At 47.1% G+C, this 14,749-nt stretch overlaps 2 protein-coding genes across 10 annotated transcripts in view; one reads left to right on the forward strand and one right to left on the reverse strand.

Moving 5' to 3' along the window:
• Positions 1-14,749, reverse strand: part of LOC107264558 — a 74,250-nt gene that overhangs the window by 57,143 nt on the left and 2,358 nt on the right. The gene's annotated exons all lie outside the window — the stretch shown is intronic.
• Positions 8,658-14,749, forward strand: part of LOC107264588 — a 14,636-nt gene continuing 8,544 nt past the window's right edge. For 2 of the 5 annotated variants that reach the window (XR_003058977.1, XR_003058980.1), the window contains exon 1: positions 8,658-9,124. Coding sequence is in view for 1 of the 5 variants with exons in the window: in XM_025082375.1 (XP_024938143.1) it covers positions 9,082-9,124; positions 10,693-10,975; positions 11,103-11,430 (654 nt within the window). In the remaining 4 variants the exon portion in view is untranslated. Of the gene's footprint in view, positions 9,125-10,692; positions 10,976-11,102; positions 11,445-14,216; positions 14,703-14,749 lie in introns of those variants that run through there. The other 3 variants (XR_003058979.1, XR_003058982.1, XM_025082375.1) reach the window with 2 other exon arrangements.

Consider the following 14,749-nt stretch of genomic DNA (forward strand, 5'->3'; position numbering starts at 1 on the left):
ACGCCTTTCCCCGTACCACAAAAATTCCAAAAAGTCGCAGATAAGATAAAGTAAGAAAAAAAACATACGACTCCACCACTGAACACCGACTTCAGATAATATTTCTAAAGGGCTTTCCTGCCACGTACGTCGTTGGCTTCCGGCAGGATTACCCGACGTAAAAAGTATCCAAGAAATAGCAATAAAGTCACGTATCAGCGCGAACGAGATTCTCACGAGCTACCTCGCGTACGCGGTGGACTCCGACGTGATATTCTCGGCGTAGACGGAAGCGGGTTGAGCTATCGGTCGTTGTCCTAGAAAAATCGGTGCCGCCGGCTCGTCCTAGTCTCGGGATTCTCTACGTGCCGCGGACGTCTACGGGGCAGATGGGCTACGGCAAGAAAGTAAGATTGCAGAAGAGCGCATGACAAGACACGGTATACTGTACGGCGGGTAACCGAGTGAGAGGTTGAACCGTTGGATGGGCGTGCGCAGCCATACTGACATATTAAGATCAGAGTTTATGATAACGCTATATTCGTAGAGTCATAAAGATACGGTGTAACTCTTTCGTTCCAGATTCCAGCATCCTTTCTTATCTAATCTCTAAACTCGAGAAAGCACCTGACGACAGCTCCGTACATACGGGTGTCATGTGGCAGAGAGAGAGAGATAGATAGAGAGAGATAGATAGATATAGGCATGCGCAGCATCCGTTCTGGACCAATTGAAAAAAAAAAAAAAAAAAATGTCAAAGTCGTAGATAACTGGTAAACATCCTGAAAGTACAGGCGTTGGTCAAGGTAACGAGATAAGTAGGTATCTACAAGATCAGAAGGTGTGACTATCGAAAGTCCATGGCACACTGATAGGTGGTACATATGCAAGAAGGTCAACGTCGTCCATTAAGGTCATAGGAAGACTCTAGCGACGATCCGTCAGCGAATGGACCGTGAGACACGTGAAGTAATACCGGTGGCATGTTAAAGCGATAGCTCATTATATATATATATATCCTATCGCAAGACTGTACACCCTATATAACTATATCACGACTGTCCGCCATAGGCCGAGAGGAAGCCGTTACGTGATTCGAGTCTTCCGCGAACCCGAGCAGTTTCGAAAATTCGATTAAGCGTAGCGAGTGCCGATCGGCACGTGCCAGCCGATATCGTCGGCATTCGCCGAGCGCCTTAACAGGTTTTTCGTTGACTGGTCCAATTGGCTCTGAGCGCTAAGAGACGGGAGTGCGCGCACTTACGTACGAGTACGCCAAGCTAACCCTAACCAGCGGGGACCGAACTGTCGCGGGTTCGCACGTTAAAGCCAATTTAAAAGCAGTTTGCCCGCCGGGTACCCCCGAGCCTCGTAGAACCCACGGAGTCCTGGTGCCGTCGCTGCTACGAGGCTGGGAGACACGAGGTTATCGAAATTTCCACCGGTACACAATGTCGTCCCGGTGGGAACTGCCGAGAGAACTGGTATTCGTGGTTGATGCGAGTCTGTGATATTTTGTGACTTCCCTTCGCCTCTGGCCTACTCTTATTTTGTAATTACTCCGCATCGCGGGACGAGTCCGGGCGGCTACGCGCGATCCTAAAGGGAACTTCGTAAACGGAGTCGACAAGAAGTCAATGAAAGAGACGACTGGCGGCGCTCGGTACGATATAAATTAATCCAGCAATTAAGTGTCGCCGAAATGCCGCGGGAGGAACTGTCGGGCAAATAAAAACCGGTCGGGGAACTCCAAGGAAACGATCTGGCACTTCGGACTCGTTTGCCGGATGACCGTTCCGTCTTCCGAATGTCGGAGCGACGGCGTCAAGGGAGGACGAGGTGGGGCGAGGGGAGTCCGGCGAGAATGTCTGGCCGATGTAGGCTTCGCGGCCAAGTTCAGTCGGCAGTGACATTTTCGATTTCTCCAATGGGGATTCGCCGCGGCAGCGGCTGAATCTCTATTTCCTCCTAGAAGACTTTGGAAACTGGTCGAGCAGGGTCCGATGGATGTGTACGTCGGTAGGTTTGGGTCTGGTTAATGGATTCCGTGAGTGCACGGGGTACAGCTTCGAGAGGAAGATAGGCACGGTGTATCTTGTTATCTGGACCACGGTTGAAAATCGACGGATTCTTCGTACGACTGATTTACCTAATTACGGTTCTTGCTTCTTTTCGTTACGTTTTTACCCCCTTTTTTTTAGGTTAGGACGCTCGGATCAGGGAGGCGGAGGCAAGGGGAGAGAACGAAACAGATCGAAGCCAAATATACAGAGGTTTGGTAAGAGTGAGGATGATCTCACTGTATAAGAGAAAAACAAATGGCGGATCTCTTAATTATATATCGATTACGTGACATGTCCCGATCGAATTTAACGATTCCCAATTCCTTCCTAAGCTATTCCTGGTCGTACTTTCTCTGTCTGTCTCGATATTTTCGGGGCTCGCCATTTTTTTTTTCTCTTCATCAGCCTCCGATCTTTGCATTGCAATGGACCGTCATTCGTTTGCCAGATGAAATTCACATAGTGATTATTTAACAGCCACGTGTATACGACCCGATGGATATCCGAGAAGAGACGCATCGACGGTGGAGATTAGAAAAAAAAAAAAAAATAGAAAATGATCGCCATTTTGAAACCGAACACACGAATGTGGAACGCTGGTTATCCTTGGGCCTTATAGAAGGTACAATAATTAATCGTAGATTATACCACCTAGAGCGATAAGATCCAGCAATAACAAAGGATCGATGACGATATTTCGAATTAGATCGATAAGTTTCAAGTGAATCCAAGAAATCGTTATCGGACGGGAAATAAAAACGATAAAGTTCCGTCGCCCCGTTCTTATCGCGTTATCGTCGATCGATTAAAGAAATCTATCTCGCAGCTCTCGTACAAAAGTTTCGTCAGTAAAACCGAAGTCAATCCACCCAATGGTTCCTAGAGCTTTTCAAGGCTACGGACTCGTCCGTAGGGTCAGCGGACCAAAGTGGAAACGTCCAATGGCTGACATGACGTCAGACCACGTATTTATAGATAATTATTAGTACGGGAAAGCGAACTCATCACGTTCAATGCCACTCAGCCATTCCATCGGCCGTCTTGTAATTTCATTCGCGGTGGGACCGACGGCTACCCGGGCACATCCTGATGACGCCAGAGCGTCGCCGCCGCCGCCGCCGCCGCCGAACAACAACAACGGAACAGCCAACGTCCTTCGAGAATCCAAGCGACTCGACTTACACGACCTAACAGTTTGGTCAGTGAACGCGTTCAGTAGGTTCGCGCAACGCGCGCAGCTGCATCCGTTACTAGAAACGTTATTGGTATGACGTCACTTCTACTTTTACGATCAATCGTCGATCGAGCATCCCGTCTATTTCGCACGGCCGTTCAACGTGGATCTCCGTTCGGTTCTCACCGACAGCCGATATATACGTATATAATACGGATTGTGCAACCTACTTGAGAGACCGTCTCGAACTATGACACACGCGTTGAAAGTGTCTCTAGGACTCTAGGCTAAGGACTCGGCGAAAAGATTGAGTCGTTTGATTCAAGGTAAATTCATTCCGCATGCGATGCTTTCAATTTACTTAGCAAATAGGGTCGCGCCGGATCTTTTATTTATTTATTTTTTTACTTAGAGAGAGTTACGCAATACATTGTCCCGCATGGATACCTATTGCAATGGACTTGGCGTCGAGACGAACGTAGCCCTGTGTCGTGTCGATAAGGACATGACTCTTTGGAATTCCAATGCACGGTGGGACCCCGTGACTTTAGCCTTGAGAATCAAGTGACGTTTGATTACGTGTGTACGCGTTAGCTGCATGCCGCTCGCGTAAGAATCCTTCGCTGCCGAGATTATTGGCTGAAGGAGAGACTCGGCCGTAAAGGGAGACGAAAAGAAGAAATAATTATTAGCGTCAACAAATTTCGAAACTCACTCGCGATTTAGCGTTAATCCAGAGGTATCGTTCGCGTGGGATATCATTTCGATGCTGTGTATATATGTATATATTATTTGAGACTGAATTTTTCACCAACGAAACGGAAAGTAGACACGGTAGATGTAACCGACGTGGCCAGTAGCCTCGGTAGCAGGTTGGTTAACGAACGTATTTCCGTCTCTTCGTCTCCTCAGTACCTACGTACAATAGCATACAGTCACGCAGGCAGATACAAAGTGGTAGAAGCCTAAACCCATTGAAATACATACCGAGCAAAGATTGACCTTGCGAACCGGCATCAGCGAGCTAGTCAGCCGGTCAGCCAGCCAGCCAGCCAGCCAGCCAGCCAGCCAGCCAGCCAGCCAGCCAGCTTAGTCCCCCCGGCCAAGTTAAACTCCAGAAGACCAAGGACGATGAAAAGCAATACATCAGAAGCTAATTGCAGGTTACATAGAAGCACCGTGACTGTACACAACGCGGTACAATTGCGGTTCTCAGTCATTCAATTGGTTCCTTCATTCCAACTGGCGTGAGCATCCAGCTGTCCCGAATGAGGCCTGGACGGTAGGAGTTAGATCGGGACTAAGTTCAGCGTGCATCGTAATGCGATGGAAAGATGGTAAAGGTAAAAATCAAAGGAGAGAGAGAGAGAGAGAGAGAGAGAGAGAGAGAGAGAGAGAGAGAGGCCACAATCATCCATCTAATCTACTTAGCGTCTCCATTAGACCACGCGCACACGGTGACTTGGTAATGAGCATGCCAAGAGATCCACACACGCATCCGGAGGAGCGCGAATAATACAGGCACATTCGCACCGTGCAAAAAGCAGAAAGCAATCAAGAGAGGCCCGATATGGCGAGTAAGGTCAGGGTGCGGGGCCCAGCCAAGAACGAGGAATGCCATTACCCGATCTACGCATGCACCCGACACGCATGATTCTGCGTTTCGTAGCGCGGCCAATTCTCTCTCTCTCTCTCTCTCTCTCTCTCTCTCTCTCTCTCTCTCTCTCTTTCGCGAGGAGTGGCCATTTCGATTCCATCTCCCAAGATGAACTCGCCCCATGTACATTTCTTAAGAAATATAATATTCCTCGTGCCGTCTCGCACGCCGCGCACGTGAATTCTCACGTCTCACTTACTTCTATCACCTTAATGATCTCGGAGATCATCTATCGGCCATGGAGGAGGAATTCAGATGAATACGCGATAACGGTAGTGGCGATCGATCATCGAGAAGAATTCACGCATCCGATGGTCTCGTATCGATCCTCCAGCAGCCTAATCCTTCGAATGGATGCTGCACGGGTGATCAGGGTGGGCGATGAAAATTTCAATATTTCCTTGGTAAATAAACAAAAATGCCTTCTCGCTTACTTCAAGGCGAATTAAGGCGAACTCGCCCGATCGTGCGTTTCGAGCGATGCGCAACGGGCTACCCGAGAGTGCCTGGTGCATCGCAATGCAATGGCAATGCAGCCAGCATAAAACAAGCTGCCATACATGGGGCGACCGTCAGCCGACTCCGGGTTATAGCAGGAGCCGGGGCTGTGTGAGAGAGCCTGGCCCCGTCGGTGGGACCAGGTTCCTCGTGTACACGAGGAGTCCGGACCTCAATAAGCGGAGCCGATGCTGCCCGGCTTCGAGCCTGATCACGCGAAAATAACCATCTCCGTCGAGGTGGATGTCCTAGGTGCAGGGGGGGCCTTTTTAAAAGAGCAACAAGAGGAACGAAGGAACCGGACCGGGACGAGAGATCTATTCCTCTATTCATTCCTCCTTCACGACCTGACTCGGGTGTCGTGCCATTTGTCAGGAAGCCGACAAATCGGACGAGGAAGAACGAAGGTCGCAGCACGTGATCCGTCCTGGACCGAGAATCGATCGATGAAAATGATCAAATCCTAAGCTCGTTTTAGGCGACGAATCACAAGGGGATCAGCTTGCTGTCGAGCCCAGCGGTCATTTGGCATTCGAGATTTACGACGGAGCAACTTTTCTCCTTCGTCATCTCTGCCGGTGATCTCTCGAGTCGTAAGGTCCTGGAGATGAGGTCGTACCGCACGGACACGCCAGGGGTTTGCGTCCTCGTGACGAACATCTGGTTGCAACTAGACCGAGGAAGTCCGTTCTGTCCAGTGACCCGAGACCCGTCAACTCACTTTCCTCACGCTTTTTCTTTCTCCTGTTCATCTCATTCTCACTCTTCTCTGCCTTCTTCTTCCTCTTCTTCTCCTCCGGCACCTCTTTAACGAGCGTCAAATAGGAAAGCACAGGGACGAGGCGATCAGCCTTGAAGCAAGTACCCTACGAGAGCCTGATGAGAATACAGCTCCAGTACCTTTCTCTAATTGCCACCAGGAGTGATCCGTACCTACCTGGAGCATCATCGCGAAGAATAAAGTTACACTGATATTTGTGCCGTAACAAATAATATTACCCGTAAAAAAAAAAATCCAATTTCAAAATCAATAAAAATGAGCGCAATTACTCTGATTGTACAAGACTCACGCATGTCTAATGTAAATGAGCAATGCGAATTCTTCGATGATCAAGACCAATCGAGACAACGGTCCAGGCCTATGCACCCTAAACTTCCAACTGAACTCTGATCCACGTATTTGCCCAGCAACTATTGTTCCCCGTTAACGGGGCCCGCGAGAGAACTTCCTTGTTCCAGGCTGTTCCAGGCTGTTTCAGGGCCCCCGACTAGTCTTTCCTTGTCCGTCCATTATCGTGATCGTTGTCTTAATGTCTCCGGGGTCAAAGCTCACCCGATCCAGATTAAGAGCGTCCATTCGGGCTTGGTCTTTGTTGTTTATAGCCCCGCTGGAGGCCTGACTCTCCGATGTAGGTATTAAGTAACATTTGCTTTCACTGTCGCCTACACGCCCGTTAAATTCCTATCGGCTTCCAAACTCGACGTACAATCATTTTACACCGTGAAGTCCGTGACCTGTTCTACATGTCATACCAACATTACACATTTCTCCTGTTCCCCGTAACGCATACACGCTCACGGGCTAAAACGCAATACTGTCTGCAGTCGTTTCACGAGTAAAAAAAACCTGTCTGGGGGACTCTTTTCCCTTAGAAGTCATAGGTAGGCAGTCACCTCAAGAAGCTAGTTTACTCGTGACCGTAACGACTGATTCGAAGTAACACCGCCATAATAATGGTATATCGCCGTAGTCAAATTTCGAGCACTGTACTATACGGCCTAACAAAGAGTCACGGGAATTGAGCAACTCTGCAATCGAATTTCTGCATCTCCTCGCGACCTTCCTGCGGGTAGCTACCGTTTCGAGCCAAAGTCATAAAAATCTTACGTTACCAGCTCCGGGATACACTGTCCTCATTTCTCCAGACGGAACGGCAGTACCTACGTACGAACCTTCATTTATCAACCTACGTGCACCCGGGCGATCTATCCTTATTGTCAATGGTACCAACAACCTACAGATACAATAAACAGCATCGTAATCGATCGGTGATCCAGTATAAGAATTGCCACGTAATAACGGCGACACAATACACGGTGACTCGATAGTAAATCATCGATCCACCTTAGATCGGCCTATTTCGTACCAGAGGGTCAACCTCAAGGATATACGATCGATAGATCAATCGGATCGCAATTTAGTCGACAATCGAAACCAATCAGTAGGTACGCCCTTTTATATACGTATATATGTATGTATCGTAGGACCTCAATGGTACTCGGATTAAAAACGGCAAACAACGAATAAGGATTCACGACCTTGAACAGGACAACAACAGACAACCTTGAATTTAGCAGAGCGGAAACGCCGCCATATTGCTAATTACTTTCTCCCATCCGAGCACAAAGACCCGCGCCCAGGCGAATAGGTGCGAACTTGTCGTTGCGGTTATATGCAGCCCATGACGCAACCATAACCTACATCCGTACCCGTTTATTCAGGACTTACTGTCTTTCCAAGTTAATAATTCTGGCACGCGTTACATATGCTCGACCCGTGATTTACGTCAATGAGGTCTGATAGTAATTGAAGAAAAAAGTTAAAAGAAATCCAATGCTCGGTCGACTTTTTCCTGTAAACAAGTAACGACCTACCTGGACGAGAAACTGTGTGGAAAATTGCAAAAGCACTCTCCAAGATCTTCCGTATAGTAACTGGAGCATGGTCCGAGGCATCCGTGGAGCACGCGCGAGTAGAGTGCGTGAAGGAAGCGTAGAAAGAAAAATGTACGACATATTAAACGGGGGAGGCGACCGAGCGAGACAAAGGTAATTAAAAATTAATCGCTAGCTTTCAGTTACAGCAAACGATCAATAATAACGTATACTGACGTTCGAAAGTAGATTTTCAAATGAAATTGTAATTACGTGAAAAAAATCGTAGGCTAATCCAACCTAACAAAAGCTTTTATCGTTGTAGTAGTTAATTAGCAAAAGCGTGATATATTTTACTAATCGACTCTCTAAATGACTCCATAAATCTTGTAAATTTGGTTGAAACGATTAATTTTACGATATTGCTGAGTAACGTGTCACTCTGTACCGACAATGCCGTACGGTGATTTTTAGTAGGACGAAACGCCACCAGGGTGTACGGTTTCGCCGAGGGCACGGTCGGTACATACAGGTCTTGCAACTCCCTTGGAGGGGGTAGTCTTCTTTTAGAAGCATTTTTCCTATTTCTCTCTCCCGCAGCCGATTGTAAAGTGAGACAGATACGGGGTCGCTCGATCACAGCGACGCTTGTGACTAAAATTTAAAATGTGCCGTGCTTCAAAACCACGTCTACCCCCACCGCTGACAATTGGGCGAGTTGCAAGGCCTGCATGTAAGACCGTGTCCGAGGGTGTATCGTCAAGCCAGAGAACAATGGAGCAGTGTACTGGGTTACGATACAGAAGGTAGGCACGGCACGGTAGACATAACAGAAGAGAATAGAAACACAGCACGGCGCGGCATGTCACGAATGTTCTGCCTCGCCGGCTCCTAGTAGAATGCGGTTGACATTTCTCGGCAAGTAGAGCGTTACCCGCTCGACCAATCACAGTGCCCGATTAGAATATGGAATATTGAAATAAGTGTCGTGCGCGTAACTCCGTTGCGAACGATGAAAAGTGAGATCGGTATAAAAAGGTAGGGCAGACTGCGGCATGAATGAGAGAAGAAAGTATAATGGAGGGACGAAATATGTCGGTAAGTAAATACGTTAAGAAGAAAATATAATTTGAATTTCGCTTCACGTCAAGATCAACGGTCTCCTACCGGGGCGTTCGTCATTGAAATGCCAGTGCGTCGTCTTCTGTGGTATAATAAGACTCGTGATGATTAATTCAATAGAAATAATCGCGATGACTATACTCGTCCGTGGATATACAGGAGAATAATTATCTGCGTAGTCAGCCAATGAGGCTTCTAGACGACTGCGACGTTATGCTGACCCAGTTATGCGAGTTTGAATGTTATCTAGTCTCGGCATCGGGAGCAATTCACCATCGACAAAAGTGGCCTAAAGAGCTGAATGGGCGATCGGAGTCTTCCGCGATGCGTTAACACTCGAGAGCCTTGAGTGTTTCTTGCCTTTTCCTTTTTTATTTATCCCGTGGGAATCTTTACAGCCGCCGTAGAATTCCCCATTCATGTAGATTTATTTCATTTCGAGATATTTTGCTTTCTCCCGCGGAGTCTCTTCTACCGTGCTACGGCTAGAAGATAAATCTCCTCGAATTGGGACAGTCTGAAAGTGGAGTAACGGTATCCGAGTAGTTGAGACGGTTTGGTCAATTTCCCTGAAATTTTACTTACTTATGAATTATAAGCGACACGCATCACTCGGTATAACTGACAGATTTAACCATAGCGAATTTTGATCAGGATTCCCTGCAGTCGGCCAATTACTTTTTCTTGTACTCGGCTGTAGTTGGCAAATAATTAAAAACACGCGTATCAGGATTTCGTACGAGAGTGAAAATTGTTTGTTTGCTTGTTTTTTTTTTTTCACCAAGCAAAACCCGGTCACGCGTACCGATTCGAGAATAATTTTCTATCGCTACGTTCTACAGTCACCCAGAGACGCACGTAGATCCCGTTACGCGAACCTGACGCCCAACCAGATACAACAGGTCTCTGCGTGTCGGTAGGTGGAGATATTTTTGAAATCGCTCGAAATCGTCAACAAATTCCCATCTAGCTGCTCGTGGAATTTCGTTACTAATACGACGAGTATTTTTATTAGAATCGTAAATACGTGAAAGTGTGTCACATTGACCTGAACGGGACCCTAACTGATTGCGCAAGGTATTTTCACGGTTTAAAGGCAGTCACTCATATAACGGATAGAGTCAAGTAGTCTCATACCGCGCCCTTGACAGAGATACCAACGTACGTCCAAAAAAAAAAAACCCACAAAAATTAATCTTCCCTTAAATCAAAGAAAAAAAAAAAAAAAACTCAAATTAGTTTCCATAAAAAACAAAAAAAAAAGTATTTTCAAAGAAGATTCACCCTTTCCATCGATCCGCACGAGTAATGCAGCGTGCCGAGTAATTCCAAAGTATTAGCAATGATAATATCTCCCGTCCCAGACATAACTCTCGGTTTCGCAATCCGACACGAATTCTTGAATTGAAAATTGCGGCATTACCATGTCCAATCGAAGTGTTCGACGTCGAGCTAGAAAGTGTGAACCATTGCAATGCAACAGGAATGTCAATCGGTATCGGCTGTGGCCAGTATCTAAATAAATATCTGTAATTTGGCGAAAGGACCTAAAGCCGTCTTCCCCGTCGCACGATATGAACCAGCCATTACGCGACGAAAAGTCATAGCTCGGGCGTCAGCCTCGGGCCGAGCCAATGAACTGCGACGTAAATTTGCAATTGGTCGGCGCGAGCGAGCGAGCCAACGAAGAAGCAAAATCATTTCACCGAACGACGCTCGTCGTTCGACTTACCTCGGCTCAAATCCAAATGACCATCCGCCGTTCCTCGGGATCATCCTCGGCAAGCCAAGTAGCCAAAGACGCCTTCGTCACACGCGACCACGTCGGTAAGTCTTCCCATAACTAACAAACCATGCCTAAGGCCGTCCTCCTCCATCCACGGCTAAAGCTAATTTGTACTTCGATATCCAGAATGGCTGCCAGGCCTCTTGCTAGTCTAGTAGGTTCTTCTAGGTTCCGAGAAGCGGAAGGTTACACCTCCGTGGGCAGACCGGCCTGTCGGCTGACTGGGTCGAGCCTTCTCCCTACTTCACAGGGCTTCGCGCAGAAGAGCTTCGTCCTGACGCGATCAGCCACACAAGCGCCATTGAAAAGCCAGAGCCAAGATCGAAAGTACACGTATGAAGTCCAGCAAGAGAGATCAAACAATGACATCCAAGTCGACCTGGCTATTCTGGCGCAATGGTGCCCCCTAAAGGAGGATACAGGCAGAAGAAGAGTGCCGGGTGCGAACGTGGAATCCTGGGGCGCCCTCGAAATTCCAAACAAAGCAAAAGAGTAAAAGAGGGCGAAAGGGTAAGCATTGAGAAAATATGAGATAGAAGTAAAAGCAAGGAGGTTCGGCAAAGTGCCTGCCCCATCAAAGTACGTCCCTGACGTAGAGAAATCCCACAGTTACCTGTGTGCCGAGTCGTGAGAGCGAGAGAGAGAGAGAGTGAGACTGTAACTTCAGCGACAGAGGGGAAAGAGATAGAAATAGAGAGAGAGAGAGAGAGAGAGAGAGAGAGAGAGAGAGAGAGAGAGAGAGAGAGAGAGGTCCTGTCAGTGCCAATAGGTTTTGCGAATGTGTGCAAAATACTTTGTTTGGATAAAGCCCATTGAAAAGGGCTCGAAAAGAGCATGCCCGGATAATTAACCTCGGGGACGGATAAAGCTTCACGGTCGGACAAAGGGAACCTCAATATACCCCGATTCTAAAGAATCGTCTGGATACTCGAGCAGGGCGGAGTCATCGAATCCTTCGCCCCCTCTCTCCGTACCCCCCTCCTCCCTCCCGTCGCCGTCCACCCTCCCACATTTAGTGCCGGGAATGATCTTCAGTAAAATATGGAAAAAAAATAAGGAGCAATGACATGGATGGAGAGCGAGAGAGAAAGCGAGAAAAGAAAACAGACGAGAAATGATGAAAACGGCATCTTAACAATCTATATAGCCGATACTATTTCCTGTACGCTGCTCCTATACCTAGGACGCACGCGTACGAAAGATCTATCCGTTTAATAACAGCATCCGAGACTTTTTGCCAATTGCCAATAGCTTCGCAGATTCTTTAACGAAAGCCCCATAAGCGTCTTGCCACTTCGCCAGCGTATCGACCTGGAATGAGATACGCAAGCTCGTATACGGTGGTATAACGAAGTGGCTCCTACCCAAGGATCCCGACCAATATACACACGGAAGATGAGCTTCGGGATTGCTCCGATGGACCACCTAGGTCTTCGTTTAAAATGGTGGGTTATTTATTACAACCCAGACAGACTCAGGCACATTCGGAATTCTTTACGACCTCGATGCCTTCTATTAAGGAAATCATTACTAGCCCCTCCCCCTTGGCCCGCCGTCCCATACCCATCATACTAATAAAATCGTCCGTATCAAGAAGTCACCGTTGTACTTCGTGCCCTACGTCACGGAGAACCCAGAGGGGTCTTGTCAGTAGATAAAATCAATACGATAGCCGCTTCGGGTGGATGCTGCGAATAGCACCCAGGAAATGGATCCTTCGATCGGACGTAGGGGCGATAGAGAATTTTGAGAAAAGGAACTTCCGGTATCTACCGATCGACAAAGACTTCGTCGTCGTGTCTTCCTCCTCGTCGGAGTGCGTGAGGTGCGTGAGGTGCGTGAGCTGCGTGAGCGGAGAAACTTTAAGTCGGCCGTAACGTAATCGCGAGTTCAGCTGCGTTTCACGGAGTTAATGGGGTCCGAAGTAAATCGGCCGAGTTATCAAAGCTTCACGTCCGCCCTGCAGTTTCTCCTGTTACCGGAAGAGTTCGACTTTTGTGCGCCACGCGGCGCTCCCGACGCTCCGTACGAGCGAGGCCGATGACGTACGGTGTGTATATATATATATTTTGGTCTGTTATCATAGGAATGATTAGAAATAAATTAAATCTAAAGAGACCCGGAAGAAGAGGATCCGATTTACACCGTTTAATGGTCCTACGTCCTGGACGGAATAATAATTAACTTTCTGATTAATAAGCATATCGTAAGTTTGGCCAAGCAACGCGTAACTCGGCACTCGGTAACGGCGCGATCGGTATGATAATTGCCGCAGTAAGTATTCTCGGATCGAATTGCCGTTCAAAGTCGATTCAGGCTTTGTTCCTTGGCTGCGTACAAGGAATTATTTAAGATCGGTACAAGAGCCATCTCTCGACGGAGATTCGTACTGGGGGAAAACCCTTCGTCATTAGAATTGTGCAATTTCAATTTGGCGAAATCCTTCACGCCTCCGAACGGCGGCTGTCAGTGTTTTTGCGAGTCGGAGAAAAAATAACCGCAGATTCCTCGTTAATATCGAGGACCAAGAGAGACGGATACCAATACCGATGAGACGTGACTTGTTCACGGGAATAATGGAAATCCTCGTTTTATTTATTTTCGAGAATTGTCTTTGATCCCTCTGTCATACGAAATTAGGGAGGCTCTGACACGACTGGGAACAGGGTAAACAAATAAATTTTCGTGTCGAGCATCCCCACTGTCGCCGACAAGACGTTGCGTGATTGATATGCAAATTATTTTTATTAATGTCGATTAGCCAAAAAAAAAAAAAAAAAAAAAGATCAATATCCATTCAACTGAATTCAAGGTACGGCCTTGACGCTTATTCAAATTCCAATGACATTTTCGCAAACAGTACCACCGACCTACCGCACGTTGTCAGCAGTGTCCAAGGAGCCGGCGCTCTTGCGTATGCTTATCAGAAAGTACGGACCAGTGCCGTAGCACGTAAAAGTATTAACGGGTACCGACGAGGGGGCCGAGTAAAATTTTGAAAAATTTTTCCCAAAGTACAATCTACTGCAAAGAGTCGATCGAGTGTCAGAGTGCATGCGACTGCATTCCTTAGAATTTTACGAATTAGCGAATTCGTATTCGAGAGGGTTCTGGAATCTGAGATTTGTCGAAAGTCAAAAAAAATTTTTTAACATTTGGCAATGAATGAGAAAAAATCTTTCTTCTTTAAGTCAACCGATACAAACATTCCCCGTGATGCTAACCTGTCAATAAAATTAAAAGACCCTGATTTTGTACCGTTCTCCTTAAATTGACCCACAGTAAAAACAAAGTGCCGCGACGGCCGTTACGAAAAAGTCGTCCGATGAAAAGGAACGGGTGCGACATCAGGGCCGAGAGAGATGAAGAAATCGATAACGCGTAAGTGATTTCATTGCACTTCACCTAACTGCGTTCCGGGCCGAAGCTATATCTAACCTTCCGTACTGCCGCCTACTGACGGGATGCCACAGTCCAACTAAACTTAATTCGATCGCATACGAGAAGCTCCGATCGAGCGTACGAGCCACTTCCAATAATGATTGATCGCCTTGCTGATAAGTATCGAGTAATCGCTTGAGCCATACGTCCATTTGCATTCGAGTGCTTTGGCATCCTTCGTCGAAGAAAAATTTTTAACACGACTTTCCACCGACTCCGATCAAGATCCATACTTTTTACAGACACTGTATTCGCGACTGTACCGCGCGCAATGCAATGGAATAAAATTGAAATCGACATAATAATTATTGCTAATCCGACGACCAATTAAATTCATAATAAATTACCAAAAAAAAAAAAAAAAAAAAAAAAAA

The sequence above is a fragment of the Cephus cinctus genome, unplaced genomic scaffold (assembly GCF_000341935.2).
Source record: "Cephus cinctus unplaced genomic scaffold, Ccin1 Ccin1_scaffold0013, whole genome shotgun sequence".
Lineage (NCBI taxonomy): Eukaryota > Metazoa > Arthropoda > Insecta > Hymenoptera > Cephidae > Cephus > Cephus cinctus.